Source organism: Dasypus novemcinctus, chromosome 29, assembly GCF_030445035.2.
Source record: "Dasypus novemcinctus isolate mDasNov1 chromosome 29, mDasNov1.1.hap2, whole genome shotgun sequence".
In the NCBI taxonomy this organism is placed as follows: domain Eukaryota; kingdom Metazoa; phylum Chordata; class Mammalia; order Cingulata; family Dasypodidae; genus Dasypus; species Dasypus novemcinctus.
This window is the reverse complement of record NC_080701.1, coordinates 23,400,992-23,421,920: the sequence shown is the minus strand read 5'-3', so window position 1 is coordinate 23,421,920 and position 20,929 is coordinate 23,400,992. Positions and strand designations below refer to the sequence as shown.

Sequence of the window (20,929 nt, the reverse complement as noted above, 5' to 3'; positions counted from 1 at the left end):
CTCACCGCCACCCCTGAAGGAAGCTCGGCATGGGCGCAGAGTGCCCTCGGGTCTCCCCTTCTCGGCAGCCATGCTTCCGCGGCCGCCCCTCCTCCCAGATGGCGCCACACGATGCCTTCTTTCTCCCTGCGCAGGCGCAGGGCGGAAAATTCCAGTCTGCCCTTTTCCCCTCCCCCGACAGCAGCAACAGCCAGGTGTGGGCGGAAAAATCCAGCCCGCCCTTTTCCCCTCCCCCGACAGCAGCAACAGCCAGGCGTGGGCGGGAAACTCAAGTCTGCCCTCCACCCCAGCAACAGCAGCCACCAATCCCGAAACCCTGCCCCTTCCCCCAGCAACAGCGACAGCCAATCCCTAACCACCACCCCTCCCCCGCCCAGTACCGCCCACTGACCTTTCGCCGGCAACCAATCAGAACAGGGCGTGGCTTCGACCAATCAGCCTTCCCCAGCCCCTATAAAACTGTTGCCTCTCCCTCAGTAAAGTGGACTTGCGTGTTTACCTTGTCTCCGCGGTAGTTCTTCTGCCGTGCGCCCTCCAGTCCTGAGAGCCCCCGACAAGGGCCTGGCCTCCCTTGTCCCCAGTTCGTCGCCTGCTTCTCCGGGCGACCCCTTCGTCGCCTGCTTCTCCGGGCGACCCCTTCGTCGCCGGCTTCTCCGGGCGACCCCTTCGTCGCCGGCTTCGCCGGGCGACCCCGTCAGCCGAACCGCGCAACCCCTTGTGAGACCGATCCCTCGTCTGCTGCCGGACCGACCCCTCGTCCCAAGCGGGACCGACCCCTCGTCCAGAGCTGGACCGACCCCTCGTCCGCAGCCAGACCCCACCTCTACCGACCGAGCAAGCCGCCGCAGTTTTCCTCCTCTCCTGCTTTCAAAAAACCCTTGTATTTGGATGCACTCAAATAATCCAAGACAATCTTCCATTTCAAGGCCCTTACATTACTCATCTCTGCTGCAGTTTGTGAGAAATCTTTGACTGGTCATTATTCTGCTTACCACATCAAATGAATAAAAAAATCAAAGGGTTTTGGGGCCCAGATTCTTTTGATTCATTTCTTTATCTGATTTATGGATGCTCCATCTCACTCAATAATTAATTATTAGTGTGCTCCAGCAATGGTGTCATTACTGATTTTAGGTCAACGATTTCTCAAACAATTCCTGATGTGTTTCAATTACTGTAAACATGAAAAATGTAAACAGCATATAGCTGGATATTTTCTAACATAATCTTAGTTTCTTTTAATAAAGGAATAGAAGCTTTTCATGGTTATGTTGATTGCTTGTATAGTATGTTCTTACCATGCATCATCTAAAAATATTTATGATGTGCCATAGGTTTTATTTTTGTTTTCTTTTTTGTGTCCTCTCATCATTTTCATAACACAATGAAGTTTTCTTTGTTCTTACAATACAATTTTCAACATTGTTTGCCCCCAAAATACATTGGTCAGACAACCTCAAGAATTTGGCACCCTGTTAGTGGGCTTTACCTTGGAATATATACTCCCCGATGTAACAGAGAGAGACCCATTTATAATTTTCCTACACTTGTTTCTTCCGCCCTTTTTATTTGAACCTATAATTAGAACTATACTTGTTAAGTATATATTCCAGAGACTTAAATCTTCCATCTCTTCATTTGCTAGTTGAGTCCTGAATCTCAGCAGAGTTGCAAAACGTACTCTCCAGGTTATCGGACTCACCTAGGACAACTTACAAAAGTAGGATGATGGACAATGCCCATCCCAAAAAGCAGAAAGTATCTACAACTGCAGGCAAAACAGTTCCACCCATCCACCTCACGGGATCTAAGTCCCCTCTCAATCAGAAATAGAGTGGGCATCACCCTCCCGGAATCCTGATGATTGAGGAATGAGCAAACATAAGGGAGAATGCAACTATGGACGAAATTAGACTTATTATTCTAACAATGGAAGAACTTGTAGCATTGACATAAAGGCAGTGGTCACCAGAGGTTTTGAGGGGAGGGAGAAGGAAGAAATGTATAATGTGGGGCATTTTTGGGACATTGGAATTGGTCTGAATCACATTGCAAAGATGGATACAGGCCATTTTAAATTTTGTCAAAACCTATAAAAATGCACAGTGGAAAATATGAACTATGATGTTAGCTACTGACCATGGTTGGTAGCAATTCTTCAATATGTGTTCAGCAATTGTAGCAAATGTACCACACTAATGAAAGATGTTGTTAATGTAGGAAAGTGTGGTGGGGGAAGGGGAGGGACATATGGGAATACATTATATTTTCATTGTATCATTTATGTAATATAAAGATTCTTCAAAAATAAAATATAAAAAAAGGAAAAAGATACATTGGCTACTTTGAAAGATCTAACCCACATATTAAAGTTACATTTTCTGTAAATTCTTATATGTGAGTGAAATCATTAGCATTCTTCAGAAATAGTATGAATCTTATCACATTTTTTCTTTTTTCCTTAGTCAACATTATCAACTTATAAAAGTATTTTTGTTCGAATTTGTTATAACTTTACATGATACATAAACAATTATTTAGACTGCACAACGTGTTCCTGCTTTTTACATCCTCTTGTTTCACTAACCCTACATTATTCTCCTTCTTGGTTTCAGTATTCTTTGTACTGAAGAGCATCTCCCAATTGTTCTTTCAGAATCAGACTACCAGGGTTAAATTTCCTGAGCCAATCAGCAAGTGAAAAATGTCTGTATACAGTCTTCAAACATGATTGGGTGCTTAGAGGATTCTAGATTCAATACAAATTTCCCTCAGTACTTTAAAGATAATACATCGATGTCTTCCAACATCCAGGGTGGTCAGTGAAAAGTCTGGTATCAAACATTCTGATACATACAGGTAAGCTGATTTTCTCTTTGGACTTGAACATTTGAAAGTGCACCAAGAGATCTGGAGATGCAGTTTTTTTCTGATTAATGTTGGCATGATGTTATGTTATTGACTAATTTATTTCCTCTGATCTCTTATTTTATATCTACAGTTTAAAAAATATTGAAATTTCAAAATCCACCCACCATTTAATTTTTCTCAAATATTTTCCATCTCTCAAATCTTTTTTACTATACCGCTGGGTCAATTTCACCATTCATTCTTTAAACACCAGAGTGCTATGAGAAATCCTAAAGGAAGAAATGATATTATTCTGGCTTAACTAACTTGGAGGTGCCAGTGGAAGAACACTGGCAGCTTTTATGCAAGGACAGCCACTGACATAATTAGCTAGGTTCCACACTTTTTCAGATAATGCATAAATAACTGTGATTGGATGGACCAGTCCATCTGCTTCAGGGCAGAATGGATGTATTCACCTATTTGTCTGATGGTTTGGAACCAATCAGCTTACTTACTTCACCCTTCCAAGCCATTTTGCTGCTCCCCACTCTCCTACCTTTTAGCCCTTCTTTTGTAAATCTTATTTTTGTCTTTATTCAATGAAAAAACTCTGGTCACCACCTTCCTCTTCTAAGAAACTAAATTAACATGAATTAACCAAACTGCCCATAAGATATACTTAGGCATTTTATTTCTGGACTTTCATCCAAAATAGCCACCCACATAAGTCCTAAATCTGTATCTTGTCCAGACTCTGTTGTCCCCATTTACCTTACCTTGGCTTCTCTAGTGAGTCTCATGTACAACCATGGAGCTCTTTGCTTATGGTATACTAAATTAGGTTTATATCCAAATCAAATTTTTCTGATTTATGCAAAATAAATTATTTTCCCAAAATGACAATAGCAATCATTCTAATTTTTTATTTCATATCATGCAATCTAGTAAAGATCTCTGTCTGGTAAAAGATGAACAGGATTTGTTCTCTATAAAGTGACATATAATGAAGAATCAGATTTATTAGTCTTTCTTGTCTTTCTTGAAGATTCTGGTATTTCCTAACATTTGCTAACATACCAAGACGTCATCCTTCCAATAGTAGACAGACAGAATCCTTGGTGTGTGATTGTTTTGTGTGTGGCCCAGAAAGAATTAGAGCCCATTTTCTCCTGAAATCCCAGCTTTTTCCCCCATGTTCACTCATTATGGGAACAATTGATATTAATACATTTTAAAAAATCAGAATTTCAATATCCAAAGATGCAACTATAAAGTGTCTCGTAATGAAAGGCTTTGGACAGAAAGAGAATCAAATATGTAGCATAAAAAAGGTTAGATTTAATTAGTAATCAGAAGCCCTTCAATATTCAAAATTCCATACTTAAGACTCTCCAGATTTCCTTAAATAAGACTAATGGTAGAAAAACTTATAAATTAGGCTCATATGTGATGGAAATAAGGGCTTCTGTCAGACATATAAGCCAAAAGTTTTTAATTACCTAAAGCTTCAGCAAGTTCAACCACTTCTTTTTTTTTCTTCTTTAGAACTTGAGAAAATATTATTTTAATGTTTGACTGGGAAGCACGCATATAAAATTCAGTCTAACCTAAGGAAATTGTAATATTTTGTTTACTTTTGAACTTGCATGTTTATTGATTAGTCGATGAATTGTGTTGAAGGATAATATCTACATAATATTATGTAATTATTTTCCACAAAGTAAACACACTGGTACAACCAGCACCTAGGTCCAGAAACAGAATGCTACCAGGATGTTGGATGTTCCATTTTACTATTTCTCATTGAGTGGCACATAGAATCATGCCTTTTAATAGCATATATTAGTTTGCTTGTTTTTGAACTTAGTATGAAGTTTCTTGTCATGCTTCTCTTGCTCAATATGATATTTATGGTGTCTGTTCATGTTGTTTTGTGGCGTATATTTCATTACATGATTATAGCACAATTTATTAGTACATTCTGCTTCATAAGAATATTTTGGTTAATTCTCTTTTTTGTCTATTATAAAATATGTATACATATGTATTAGTGAATATATAAATACTTTTCTGTTGAGTATATGCCCAAAAATAGAACGCTGAGTTACCAATATATTCTATTTTTCTTTGCCCCTTCTGGTTGGTGTTTTGTGGTTTTGAATTATGGTGTCAGTCTGCATTTTCTGATATTGAACATCTATTCTCTAGTTTATTGGCCATTAGGATATTCACTTTGAAGGTTTCTGTCCAAGTAACTTCGGAAGTCCATTCTACCCACGATAGAAGCGCTGGTATGAAAATGCGAGCCAATATCTGCAGGTTACTGAGCCAGTTATTGCTATTATTAACGGAGGCTAAATCCCATAGGAGACCTTTGGGAGCTAATATAGATGAGGAATCATAAAAAATTCCTGTAAAGGGTCAAAGAATAAATATTTTCAGCTTTGTGGGGCAAATCTTCTCTGTTGGAACTATTCAACTCTGCCACTGTAACAGGAGAAGTCGTAGATAATGTGCAAACCAATGGGTGTTGCTGTCTTCTAATAAAGCTTCATTTACCAAAACAGGGAGCAGCTGAATTTGGCCCACTGGCTCAAAGGGCAAAAAATCTGGGGGTATTTACCCAGCAAAGACCTGTCATAATAAGCAGTAGGCTGCTCATTGGTGTGCAAACTCACTGAGCCCACCCAGCTCATGGGCTGAGCATGTTTCTAGGCCAGATACTTTGAGCAAAGACACTCTGCAGTAACAATGAGTGAGTGAATGCTGAGGAGATACTGGGTGGCACTGCCAGTATCTGCTATAAGTGTTCAGCTGCCTACAGCCCTTAGTGATGGAAACTCAAAATGTAAAAATCTAGCCCCAAATCTTGTTGCTTTATTCTGTCCTTCATTAAAAATAACCAGTATTTTTGTCAAGCAAATGGTACTGTATTTGGGGGTAGAAGAATGTCAGGTGAACATAGAACTACTTGAAAAAGGAAGATGGTATTTGAAAACCAGGGATAACTGGAAAACCTGTATACAAATATACAGACACAAACAGACTTGTCCACACGTACTTTACTTTGGGTAATGGAGGATGATTAGTGGAATTGGTAGGAATTTAGCATGTATTTATAGCAAATAGCTATTTTTGTAGGGGGATAAGAAATCCATATAGTAGCTAGAGGAGCAATAATGAACAGACTTTATTTTACTTAAATAGGGGGAATTGTTAAATATTATAGACAAATTATATTTATAATTAATTAAACATGTGATCTTACTTGCTTGGGAATACTATGTATAGAACATTTGATTGATGGAACTATACTAGACCATATTTCTATATTTAGAAGTGAGCAAGTATTACAGATTTTGATCACCCAGAGACTTAGAAATGCAGGAATGTTTGAGAATAATTAAGAGGAAACCTTTATAATAACTTGACATTCTTGCAACCACAAGAGATGGGAAAATCTGTATCTGGTGTATGATTGATTTGTCAGAAAACAGAGAGAAAGAAGTCACTTGGTTAGTAACTGACTTGTGTATAAAAAGGGAATCCACTTAGCCTACATATTCAAAAGCTGTCCTGGCATAATTAGGAACAGTGAACACAAACCAAGTGTTCATGAACTCATGTTATCTTTTCGATTCCACAGCTGTGGAAAGAGATTCGTGTATCTTTACTTATCCTCAGTCACATAACTCAATTATATATTAGACATAGTTGCATATATCATTCCATATATCCTATGACAACCAATTATCAGAACATAAAAATTCCACTCAAATTTCAATCTTATTACTCACCTCTTCACTGCCACAGTCACATTCTTCATTAGGCTCCAAAATCCCATTACCACACACTGGTTTGTTTTTATATAATGGTTGCAAATTTGAAGGGTCCTCAAGACATTTAGGCTCAAATTTTGAAATAAAATATGTATAGTCATGGATGCTACAGTTGCTAAAAGTCTTTATACCACTGGAATGCCTAAAATGGAATAATCTTCCTTAGGTAAATAAATACTGATAATAAAGCCATAATGTACCATATATAACCATATGAATGACAAGAGTGATTAAAATGAAATAGCTTGTCCCTTATCAGAGATGAAGTCAACCTTAATTATATTTCAATTTTAACATGGCTTATCTTTAACATGTTCTTAAAATAATTGCATGGAAAATATATATCTTTCAGGAAAGCAATAAGGTATACTGTTTATGGTGTATGACGTGTGTGTGTGTGTGTATGTATTTATACTATTCCCACTACCTCGTAAGCTCTTCTCTCCAAAAGGTTTCTTTCTTTCTTCCAAAATATTCTTTCCCTCATTTCAGCCAGATATCTGCTCAAATGTCAGAGATCTTTATTGACAACCTTATCAGAAATTGCATTTCTTCCCATATTCTTCCAATTTGATATTGATTTTTCTACTTAGCATTTTAGCATGATGTAAAAATAGGCCTCTATATTTATTTATAAAGTTTTTTTTATCTATCCTAATTTTTTCACTAAAATACAAGTTTCATGGAAGTCTTTATTTTCATGTTCATATCTGTTATTTCCAGTGAGATGTGTAATAGATGTCTATAGACATCACAAATATAACATGGGCAATATTAAGCTACTGATTTTCTCACCACATCCTGCTCTACCCACTGTCTTCGGTGGCTAGCAACTCTGTTCTTCTAACTGCTCGAGCTAAATAACATTGGTGTGATCCTGTACTTTTTTTTTTCTTCCACAATCCATATCCCATTCAATTTTTTAAAAAAATTAAAAATGTAACATATCCAATTAAAAATCTTTTTGTTGACTGCATGTTGCAATGATAATATTCTAGATGCATTGGGTTAAATAAAATAAATTATTAGAATGTTATTGAATTAAGTTCAACTTTTTCTTTTTTTTAGTGGTAATACTGGAAAATTTAAAATTACTCAGAGGGCTCACATTTTGTTTCTATTGGACAGTGCCATTCTAGACAATCATGTCTGAAATAGTAACACCTTCAGAGCTAAATCTGAGATTATTTTCTGCTTGGACTGCCTTTAAAGTGAAAGTTAAAAGTATTAACTGAAACATGGAACTTTTGCTTAATGTGAATACAAATAAATTTGTTTTGTAAGAGTCAGCTTATGAGATGGCGCAGTGAGATAGAACATGAATGCAGTGGCATACAGAGCTTTAATAGACACCAGACAATTCAAATAAAATGTTGAATGATTGGTACTTTTTTGTTTGTGTATGTGTGGAGGGAAAGATGACAAGCCTGGCCTAAAGACAACTAAAATAAGTTGCACTAGGATGGCTGCTTTAAAGTACTTGATTTCTTTTAAGTAAGAAAAAGTTGAAATCTGGTTATTCCAGGAGGAAACAGCTTCCCACACAGCCCTAACTCTTTATGAAACTCATGAAAAATCCCAACTCTCCACTTTCTATGATTATGGATGTTGGCCAATGAAATTGGATAGACCAAAACAAACAATCATCATGTTGGAATTCATATTAAACTTATTATCACAAATTTCAAGTATGTCTTCAAACGACTCAACAATCCCATCACATTTCCTACGTAATTTCTAATTTCTGGTGTCCTGGACAACTGTTTCATACCTTCCATCCCCTCAAAGCTTCTATACTTCTTGCTGCCAGCTATCAGAAAAAAAAAAAATTATTCCCTTTATACCTCCATCAACTACCTACATCTCTACTTATTTACTCTCCTACACTCCTCTCCCAGTAGCTGAAATACTTAGAAATAAACCTCTGAAACATACCTAGGACATACCTCTGACAAAAGCTAACCCTTCTACTTATGCACTATATCCTATCCTCTCTAGTTTACTCAATGATTTTGCCCTTGAGGTACTCATGTTCTCCTACATCAACCATTCTTCACTCTTCTCCTTATTTCTATACATCTATAAATATTATGTAATGTCTCTCCATCAATAAATTTTTCTCTTAACCACAGGTTCCAACTAATACTTCTCAAAAGGTTGTCTATATTTGCCATTTCCACTTCATCACCACCCATAGTGTTTGTTTCTTAAAAATCTAAAATACTGATTGGACTTGTACTGATTTTATAGACCTATTCTGGAAAACACGGCAACTCTGTAATAAGTCATATACTTGCTTAATGCTGGAATATACATATTATTGTTGGTTGATGTTGATTATCTTCAATGAATTAACTTTTATTATTGTTCTAATTGTATATTGATTGTTTGTTTATCTAAGTAGCACATCATAGCTTCTGCAAATAAGGACTTTTTTTCCCTCTTCAAATTCTTTCTTCTTTTTCTTTCCCTCATTATATTAGCAAAATCTGTGAGTACTATGTTTTATTTTAAGGATGGTAATAGGCATCCTTGCCTTGAACAAAAGGACTAAATATTGGCATCTTATATTTATACAATATTTCATAGTCATTAAATGTTAAAAATGTTAAAAATTACCCTCCAATTCCCTTGATGAATAATTCCTAATCATATGATTTACCAATTTCTGGGATCTTGCTTCACTTAGAAATATTTTTGCATGTGATATTTTCTCATGCACAATATACCTTTCTAATTTTTTATGTAGAGTCCAATATAAAAGGATAAAAACATATCTTGGAACTAATTTCATAAAGTATATGTGAAACCAATTAAGCAAAAAAGTCTTACACTGCCTCACGAGTCATTATACACGTAGCATTTGGACAAGAACATTTATTGATGTCATCATATGTTAATCCCATATTAAAGCCAAGTAGTTGAGCTATAATAACTGAAAATCCTTCCAGACTCATTGCATCTGGATACTAAAAGGAAATTGAAGAGAAAACCATTACATAAGAAATGTTTCCCAACTCTTAAAGAAAAAGTAATAACTTCAAACATATTTATTCCTATAAAATTTTACTCACATTTCAATATTAATAATTTAATGTTAAAATATTTTTATAAAAATTTGTGTCATCAGTAGAATACCCATGTTAAATAATTGCTTAATAAACATGAAAAGGTGTAAAAAGTAATCAAACTACCAACATTTTCTTCTTTAAAATTTCACATACCCAAATTTTACACCTTTGGACACAGTCTTTCTGATGTAATAAAAATGAAATACATTTATTTATTCAAGTTTATCATCAAATTAGTTCATTCAAGTAATAAATATTAATTCTGTGTACACAAATATCAGGCATTGTAATAGATGACAGGGATATAATGTCATGAATGAAAGAAATAAAATTTGTATATACCGAGGGCTTTTATTTTATTAATAGAAGATATATAATAAATAAACTTTCCAAATACAGACCATAAAGACCACTATGAAGAAAATGAAATGTTCCAGTAAAGATTGTTGTGGAAAAGAACTGTTTTTAAAAAGGTAGTTAGAAAAATCCTTTTGGAGTGAATATTTATGCTGAGATATCAAAATTGGGGAAGGAACTAGCAATATGAATTGCATCAGGGTACTTGAATAGGAACCTATTAAGAGGTTATATACAAAGAGTGAAATGAAGAAATAATAGGACAATATTAGAAATATGTAATTACAGCCATGTTGAAGAAATTTGCAATGAGAATTCATTGATGAAAGTATAGCAGTCAGGCAGAGTAACAGAACACTTGCTATTATTTTAACTTGGATAAAGTTTTAGAACATCAAGATTCTCAGAACATCTATAATTTCTATAGTTTTTTAAAATTATAATGAACAAAACTTAAATAATATATAGCTGAAAGAAATTTTTAAAAGTTTGTATGTGCATGTATGTGAATGAAAACAGGGAATTTATCTGGCAAAATGTAAAAATGAGTTGAGAAAAAGATATCCTCTCCTGTTATTCCACCATAGTTAAGCCTGTATGAAAGGGAAAATCCCAATGTAAGAACATGAATTAAGTATAAAGCCAGAGCTGACTATGAGAGGTGATGTCTGGGCTTTGCAATTATTGGAGAAGATGTAGAAATCATAAGCTGGACTTTAAATACAAGCTCTGGGAAAAAACACATGGTCTTGGACTTCTATAATTATCCAGTTAAAACCAAATCCCTGGCAGAAATCATACAACAGAAATCATCTCCCCAAAATTAATAACACCATAGTAATACTGTCCAAGGAGAAAAGGGATAAGATACAAATAACTAATATGAATGCAAAAGATACATCCCTACAGTAAATGCTAAAAAATTTTACAGTGGGACATATTGAAAAACGCTAGATCATGGATTAGCAATTTTCATTTCTACAGAGTCAGGTAGAAAATATTTTAGGCTTTTGGGACCATACAATTTTCATCACAGCTACACAACTCTGATATCATAGCATGAAAGGAACAATAGAAAATAGTTAAACAAATGGGTGTAGGAAGTTCCAATAAACATTATTTAAAATGCATTTGGAGGGCCAGATTTGACACATGGGCCATAGTTTACTGATGCCTGCAATGGGTAAATCAAAATGTAATACTAAAAATATTCTAGTAAGCCACAAGAAAACAGGAAATAGAATCACAGTAACAGTAACAACCAAAACCAGAGTGAATAAACAAACATATAAGATAGAAGGGCAAACTGAAATACTAATGTAATTGATAACTACACCTAATGTAAAAAGGCTAAACATACCAACTAAAAGCAGGAAATTACATGATGCAAAAACTGACAGTACTGAAGGAATAAATATATAAATAGATAATTAAAGTTTAAGACTTCAACAGCACTCTCTCAGTAATTGATAGAACCATTGGACAAAAGTCAGAAAGTATTTAGAAGACCTGAACATTGCCATCAAACAATGTCTATAAATCTGCCCTAATAGAGCATGCACTCAACTACAGCGTAATACAAAATTTTTCTTGTGCACATGGAGCCCTCGTTGGGAAATCATATTCTGTGTAACACAACAAATATAAAATACTGCAAAATAACTGAAATAATGCAATAAATGTTTTCTGATAATAATGGAATAAAAACCAGAAATCCATAATAGAAAAATGACAGGAAAACATCCAAACAGATGGATATTAAACATGTTTTAAAGAGTGCATGTCAAAGAAAAAGACTCAAGGGTAATAAACAAGTTATAATTGTATAAAGGATATCCTTTCTCAACTTTCCTATTCTTCATAACATTGGAAGTGTTAGCCAATGCAATAAGGGAAGAAAAGGAGAAAGGGGATACACAGTGAAAAAGAAGAAATAAAAGTGTCCCCTTTTGCAGAAGACCTGATGGTCTATGTAAAATGTCTAGAACTAAGATTTTAGTTTAGTGAGGAGGAAGGATACAAGATCAAAAAATAATAATAAATTATGTTTCTATATATTAAAATTTAACAATTGAAAACTGAAATTAAAAACACAATTTTCCCCCATACTTATAAATAAATGAGACAAAATATGTACGAGATCTAAATGTTGAAAATTTTAAAATGCTGAAGAAAGAAAACAAAGAAGTCTTAAGAAATGGAGAGGTAGCATGTCCATGGCTTAGAAAATACAACAGAGAAAAGATATTAATTCCCCAAATTGATCTATAGATTTAATGCAATACTTATTAAAATACTAGCACATTCTTTTCTCACTGATTCTGAAATTTACTTGGAATGGCACAGTCACTGGGATAACAAAATTAATTTTGAAAAAGAATGATAAATTTGGAGAAATTATGTTGACCAATTTTAAGGCTTATTATATGTTGGGGGTTGAATCATGTGCCTTACAAAAATCATATTCAATTCTCAATCCCCATTTCTGTGGATGTGAGCCCATTTGTAAGTAATACCTTTTGAAGATACAATTATTAGTTAATGTAGGCAAATGGAATTAGACAGGTCTTAATCCATATAATGGGAGGACTTATAAAGAGGAAGTACAACAAATTCCAATAAGGATAAATACAAAATGATCAGAGTGAGTCACATTATAATTAAACTCTCAACACCAAAAAAAGAGAATTTCAAAAGAAAAGAAAAGCAGTTAATCACAAAAAGGGTTTTCAATAAGATTTACAGCCTCTTTCTTCTCTGATACCATAGTGGCTGGAAGGCAGTGGAAGGAGTATCTGAACAATAACATTTGAACAATAGTATAAACTAAAGATGGTAAAAGGTATATAGAAAGCATTCCTCCCCAGAACAGAATAATACAACTTTTCCTCAAGGGCACCTGGAACATTCTCCAGGATAGACCATATGTTAGACTCAAAACAAATAACAATTAATTTTAAAAGATGGACTCAAAACAAATAACAATTAATTTTAAAAGATGGACATCATTCTTTTACCACAACAGATTGAAACCAGAAATCAGTAACAAAAAGAAAACTACAAAATTCACAAATATATGGCATTATACAGCATACATTTAAACAACCCATTGGTCAAAGAAGATATCAGAAATGAAATTAGAAAAGACTTTGTAATAAATGAAAATGAAAACACAAAATGCAAAAACTTATGTGATTATTTTATTTGTGGCCCACATTTGGAAAAAAGAAAGATCTCAAATAAATAGTATAACAGTATACCCTAAGGAACGTGAAATAGAAGAGATATCTAAACTCAAAGACAGAAAATGAAAAAAGTAATAAAGATTAAGAGGTGTAAGAATATATAAAGAATATAAAAACAAATTAAAAACCCAAATGTCACTTTTTAAAAGGTCATCAAATTGACAAAAATGTTATTAGATTGGCCAAGACAAAAAAACAAAACAAACTAACAAACAAAAAGCAACAGACAACTCAAATGATAAAAATTCAAAGTAAAAGTGGGAATAGCACTACTAACTTAGCATAAACAATCTTTGAGAATAGAAAGCAGCAATTTCTAATAAAAGAGAAAGGTAAAAGGAAGTTAGAATCAGGAATTGTTTCAGTGGAAAATGTAGATGAGTCACTGAAGAGTAGAATATCAGTTGAAAGTAAATATAAGCAAACAAAAGAAATGCAAAACTTATACACTGTCCTGCAGTCATGTGTCTACTTCTCCTGCACCCTAGAGCCATCTGGAGGGAACTGCAGTCAAGGACCCCACCCCACCCTGGGCAGCTACGTTCATTTGCTTCTCTGTATTCCCAGCACAGGCAGTTCCATTGGGAGACCTCTTTACTGGGGGAGAAGGGAGGCATTTTTCTCCACTTTCAGTCAGTTCTTTTCCATTCCTAATCCTTCCTTCTCTTTCTCCCCTCAGCCTACGGGCCCATAGAAAGACAGGAGCATTTGGTGGGGGGAGGGGGGGCGGGGGGGCCTTCTTTTGCAGGGAGACCAATCCCTGACTGTGATCCTCATCCAGTACCATTCCATGGGGTATTTATGCCATGGGGGAATAAAATGGAACGCTGGGGAGCCAGCACCTGTCTCAGCAAAAGAACAAAAGCTTGATTACTTTCAGTTTGGCTCTTTGTCATTGTTGACCACTTCCACACCTGGTTGCTCAACAAGGATAAGCAGGATGGGACCTGATAAAATATATCCAAATCTTAACAAAGGATAGTTGCCTTTAAAACTGCAGTTATCACCACTTAAGTATCCCAGAGTGAGCCAAACATTTGACATAATCTGACTGTTGCATGTATAATTTGCTCCCATGCTTTCACTGTATCATTCCTTTTTTTTGTCTTTATTTTTTAATATTACATTTAAAAAATGAGGTCCCCATATACCCCCCACCCCCTTCATCCCACTACTCCCCCCATAGCAACAATCTCGTCCATCATCATGAGACATTCATTGCATTTGGTGAATACATCTCTGAGCACTGCCTGTACCTCATGGTCAATGGTCCACATCATAGCCCACACTCTCCCACATTCCACCCAGTGGGCCATGGGAGGACATACAATATCCGATAACTGTTCCTGCAGCACCACCCAGGACAACTTGAAGTCCCGAAAACACCCTCACATCTCATCTCTTCCTCCCACTATCATTCTTAAATATGAACAAACAGAAAGGATCACTAGACTTTTAAAGAAAATCTTCTCTGAGAAAGAGACCAAAGCAAATAAAGAAAAAATAATGAGTCTGAAGGACACAAAGATAAAAGAAGGACAATGTAACCCCAAAATTTAAAGAAAAAAAAGATGCTATAAAAAAAGAAAGCATGTGAGAACAAGAATAGAAATTTAAAATATATTAGAAGATGTGGAAATTTAAGGGACTATTTCAAAGATATGTAAGTCCAACAGAAAATGGAAACCACTTTGGGTGATGCAAACTAATGGAATTCGACAGAGAATTGTTTGGCAGGTGAAGAAAAAGCTAAGGAGTAAAACAGGACAATGAAGCTTGGAAAAAGTATCATATACAATCCTTATTTGCCACAGATACTTTGGGCAAAATCATTGGCTTTGATAGATCAATTCTTCTGAAAGATGATCTACAGACCAATACCAGTTCACAAACAAGGTACAAATCTTCAATAAATTCACTTCAGAATTTGAGGCTGAGCCTTTGGAATTTTTGGATATTATAAACATTGCCACAGTATTTTAAATTTGCTGGCATTGACACAGAACTAAATGCATAATCAGTGTAAATATGATTTAGATGCAAAAATTATTGGTACACAAAGAAAAATGCTGGTCCTTCAGCACAGATAATTTGAGAATTTACTATGCTATCATAATGTCAAAGTGGCAGAGTGGCTTGCATCACAGCTTGAACCTACTATATGACTTTATTTTGTTCTGGCACTACACAGAACTAGAAGTCTTACAAGTTACCTGGTAAATTACTTGGAGAAGAATAGAAAAATGTAAAATGCGTTGATTACAGAATCCAAAGAGTTTAAACAAATAATATGCCTATATTGTAATGATGGACAGTGCAAAGGCTGCTTCTTATCTTTCCCTGAAGAGGGTATATACTGATACACACCAGAACACAGGACTCATGGAAGGGTATCAAGTTGATGGACCCATGAATCCGTGAATGTTCCTTTGGTTCAGCTTCTACCTTATAATAAGCATGTACCTTTCTAAGGCATTACAATCTTTCCTGCTTATTTGGACCAACCAAAATGAGGTCATAAATATGGTATACCAGTGTTACGTTCTGTGGACTAGAATATGACAAAGGCAAGAGAGCTGACATAGCACTTAGAGAAGATTGAGTATATATACTGCTGTCCTTAATAGGTGGAAATAAACTGCTTTTGATTTGTTGTTGCTACTGTTATTGTTTTGGTTGTTAGTAGGCTAGAAAAATAAAAGACATTTGCCAGGTTTTTGCCAAATCAGGAGCTACTTATCAAAAGCCAGGGAAGAGCTGATACCCTCCAGCAAAAGAGTACATTTTAAACAGACACTGTAAATAAAATCACCAACTGATTAAATCTATAACAATCCATAGTCACTCCCTAAGATCCATCAGCTTTTTCATAATACAAACAGGACAGTTAAACAAGGATATGACAAGAATCACAATCCTGAATCTTTCAAGTCCTTGCTGATGGCCCTATGCACTACAATTTCCCCAGGACTGTGGTATTGCTTCAGTTCACTACTTTTGTTGGTGGTCTTACTATATATATATATATTCGAGGAAAGTAATATTCCCTTTAAATCAGGGAATCCAGGAACTATGAAATGGATTTAGTCTAAAGTTGTATGAGGTGTCACTGTTTTCCATTGTGGCAACTCAAGTCAGGTTTCTCATCACCAAACTAAGAGGTTATTTTTTTTTCCTTATCACAAAATATTACTTTAGTATACTTTTTATAGCTATATGATAAATTATCCACTGACATAGTTCCCTGCATGTCAAAACACTGATTGCAGATGTAATCCTTGTTCCACAATTGAATAACTGTGCACACCTTCTTTATGGTAATTAAGGGCTGCTCCCTGATCTTTGTTAATCTAGGACATAATCACACCCATTCTCCCAATGTCCTTCCCAGCCTACAGAGGAAAATTACCACCAGAGACAGGCGATGGGTGAGCATAATGCAACTAGTAAATCTACACCAATATCTCCACATCTGTAAGCCTTTAGGTTTTTTTCTTTACATTATGTCAGGGAAGTTCTGGCTTGCAAATTCATTGCAAGTACACCACAATTGATTAAAAATTTCAGTCAACAAAACAAACTGTTAAAGTTAAAGTCACTCCCAGCTGCTTGAGTCAGCATATTAAATCTAAAATATCAAGCATTTTCAACTACATTCGTGAATTTTGTATGAATTAAAGATTCTTCTTTTCTACTTTGCCTGCCTAAAATCTTTAATATCTATCCCAACACTTGAGATCCAGGTACATGCCAATATAAATTAGCAAGATCTTGAAATTATTTTGTTTTATGAAATATCAGGTCCCAGAGAAGGCCTTGCAACCTCCTTTATAGGCCTGAGTAATAAGGGGTAATGGGGATTGGATGGAGGGGCCAGGTGGCTGTAATAATTATGACCCACAGATCAATCCAGCCTGCCATCCCTTTTTGTATGGTCTACAGCTAAGAATAGTTTCTAAAACTTAAAATGGTTGAAAAAAATCAAAAGAAAAACAACATGATGTAAAACATGAAAATGATATGAAATTCAAATTTCAGGATTCATAAATAATATTTTTGGAACACAACTATGTTCATTCTTTTCTATATTGTCTGTATTGACTTTTGCACTGCAATGGCAGAATTGAGTAGTTGTGACACAAATCATATGACCCACAAAGCCTAAAACATTTACTATCTGGACCTTTACAGAATACATTTACTAATTTCTAAGATAGAGCTTGAAATGAATAAGCATCACATTATGAGGAATCCAACTCACATGAAGTCATTAGAGAGTCCTTAAACAAGAGAAAGCTCTCCTTCCCAGATAGAAAGGAACAGCTAACCAAGAATGCTTAGGGGAGTCTGGATTCTAGAATTATCAAATTCATCTTGTTTCATCAGATGCCACTATCTTAAAACTAAGGTATCACTCCTCCTAATTAATGTCCTCATCATAAAATAAAATATTTGTTGCAGCTGTATACCAGCTAGCTTTTATAACTCTTCAACATATACAATTGATGCTGGGTCTGATTTCCTGCTATATCTGCCTGGAAGTTATGAAAAAAAAGAGGTTACTTTAAAGCCACGACGGGATCCAGGAAGAAATCATTTAATTAAAAGGACTGATTAACAGGAATTAAGTAAGTGGATAGGGCAACAAAAGATGGTGAGGAAACTGTGAGATTAGTAAAATCATGATGCTACTACCAATACCAAGACAGGATGGCTATATTAATGAGGCACTGTTATTGAAACCACAATCCTGCGCTGTTCAGTAAACTAAACCTGTACAAGAAACTGTTACGGAGGAGCAGGAAGCACTGAGGTCTGAAACACTGTTCCTAGCAGGGACAGGTGTAGAGATATTCTGAAATTTCCCCTCCTGCCTCCAATCATCCACATTTCCTGAACATACCTAAAAGCCACAGCAAAAGAGTCTAGAAAATATACACATTCCTTGTGATGCATATGTAAGCAGGAAATAAGCCAGCAATGGATCTGAGGGCCCTTTGGTGAATGACTGGCCCAGAATATAAATATTAAGCAATAGTTGGCGGCGGACTTGGCCCAGTGGTTAGGGCATCCGTCTACCACATGGGAGGTCCGCGGTTCAAACCCCGGGCCTCCTTGACCCGTGTGGAGCTGGCGCACGCTCAGTGCTGATGCGTAAAAGGAGTGCCGTGCCACACTGGGGTGTCCCCCTCGTAGGGGAGCCCCATGCGCAAGGAGTGCGCCCCATAAGGAGAGCCGCCCAGCATTCCGAAAGAGGGTGCAGCCTGCCCAAGAATGGCACCGCGCACACGGAGAGCTACAAGAGGATGCAACAAAAAGAAACACAGATTCCCGTGCCGCTGGCAACAGAAGCGGACAAAGAAGACGCAGCAAAGAGACACAGAGAACAGACAACTGGGGTGGGGGGAAAAAGGGAGAGAAATAAATAAATAAATAAATCTTTAAAAAAAAAAGAAAGAAAGAAATAGATGAGGTTGCGGAAATGCAATTTTAAAACGTGCAAAAGAGAAAATGAATTAGATGATGAATCAAAAAGATCTCATATATATATATATATATATATATATATATATAAATGAAAGAGAAAAAAAAGATCTAATATATAAAAAACAAAATTCCAGAAGAGAAAGAAAACTATCAAATGAGTAATGTGGTAAAATTTCACAGGTCAGATGTTAGGTAGTAATCATATTGAAAGGACTTCCTTATAACCAGCAGGTTGGATTTAAAATATACACCATCCATAGAGAAAGCAAAGAGGCCACATAAAAAGAAATGAGAATAAGAATAGCATTATGAGACTTCCATGAAGATGGAGGATTAGAAGACACAGGACTCACTTCCCTCCCAGAAAAATAGTAAGGGAACAGGCAGAAACAGCCAGGGGGTTGGGGAGGAGGGAATGTTCTATGGTTTAGGACATCAGGGAAAGGCTGAACACAGCCCAGAAGAGAGAGGAACACAGGAGAAAAATCTGGAAGGAAAGTCTGTGAGTAGAAGCTGCAGCTGCCAGCGCCCATCACCCACCCTCAGAGCAGACCACTTTGAATTCTCCAGCCTCTGGCCAGTGGCTACAGACAGAGGGGTCCTCATAGATCCACCTCCCCAGGAAATGGGGAGGGAAAGGGACACAGCCTAAGGCTGATTCAGCTTTTGGCCAAAAATTTGGTCTGCTGTGTCCCACAAGCCTTCCAGGTAAGAAAGGGCTGTGCCAAGGTTTGCCGTGGGAGCTAGCAGGGGACAAACCTCACAAACACCCTCCTACTGACCAAAATGACCAGTACTGGTTTTTGAGGAGGCAAAGGGGAGCAGAATTATTTTCTACCCAGGTAAAGGGCTGGGGCTGTCAACAAAGTTGAAGAACGGTCTCTGAGAAAGTTTGAATTGTGGGGCTCTGAATAGCCCAAGGCAGGATCTTCTGTCACATAGTTGCTGTCCCCTAACCCTAACCCTAACCCTAGGTGCTATAAACACACACCAACCAGGGTATGAACTGACAGTGCTGTTGAACATTGCCATCTGCTAGCAGACCAAGGAAGAGCATGTGAGGAAATTAATAAAAGTAAGAGAGGGTTTTTTCAGGCTTTACAGCTTCTCTACCCAAGGCCCTTGGAAGTTGGTCTACAACCCATTACTAGGTCTATGGCCTGGATTTGAGCAATTAATAGGGACAAACCTAAAGATCTAGAGCAGGTTAAACCAAGAATTTTTAAAAAAAGGCTGAGTGGTTGAGCACCTGTTTCCTATATCCAGGTTCCAGGTTCTGGTATCACCTAAAAAAATAAAAGAATCAAAGAACAACAGTAAAACACAGCCTCCTGCCACTAAATCTTTACACAAGAGAGGGAAATTGAGCATCAGAATATACCCACCATCATGATCAGATGCCTCGATATCAGCAAAAAATGATAAGTCATCCTAAGAAATTGGAAGAAATGGCCCAAGCAAAGGAATATATCAAAGCCCAAGATGAGACATAGGATTTGAGACAACTAGTCAACAAGGTTTGTACAAATCTCCTATATCAAATCAATGAGTGAAAGACAACATAGCTAAAGAGATAAAGAGCATCAAGAAGACACTGGGTGGGCAAAATGGAATTTGAAAACCTGAATAGAAAAATATAACATATTATGGGAATGAGACACAATAAGTGAAAGAAGACAAGACTAGCAGAAAGGATAACCAAAAGAGTAAAAAGACAGATGAAATTAAGATATGATATATGAAAGCCAAAGAATAAAACAGTGAAAGTAAATAATACATTTCCAGTAATATCATTGAATGTGAATGGATTAAACTCCCAACTGAAAGATATAAGCTGACAGAATGGATTAAAAAAACATGAGCCATCCATATTCTGCCTACAAGAGACTCACCTTAGACCCAGGGATACAAAACAGCTGAAAGTAAAAATTGGAAAAAGATACTTCATGTAAGAAGTAACCAAAAAATAAAAAAATAGAAAAAGAGCAGGTTAGCTATATTAATATTGGACAAAAGAGCCTTTAAATGCAAAAAAGTTATGAGATGCAGAAGGCCATTATATACTAAAAAAAGAGAA

At 36.2% G+C, this 20,929-nt stretch overlaps 1 protein-coding gene across 2 annotated transcripts in view; it reads right to left on the bottom strand.

Annotated features, from left to right (window-relative positions):
- Window positions 1-20,929, bottom strand: part of LOC101444863 (disintegrin and metalloproteinase domain-containing protein 18) — a 137,658-nt gene that overhangs the window by 65,694 nt on the left and 51,035 nt on the right. For both annotated transcript variants that reach the window (XM_058290088.1, XM_004475126.3), the window contains exons 11-12: window positions 9,525-9,661; window positions 6,651-6,834 (exon numbers count right to left, since the gene is read on the bottom strand). In XM_058290088.1, the coding sequence (XP_058146071.1) occupies window positions 6,651-6,834; window positions 9,525-9,661 (321 nt within the window). The remainder of the gene's footprint in view (window positions 1-6,650; window positions 6,835-9,524; window positions 9,662-20,929) is intronic.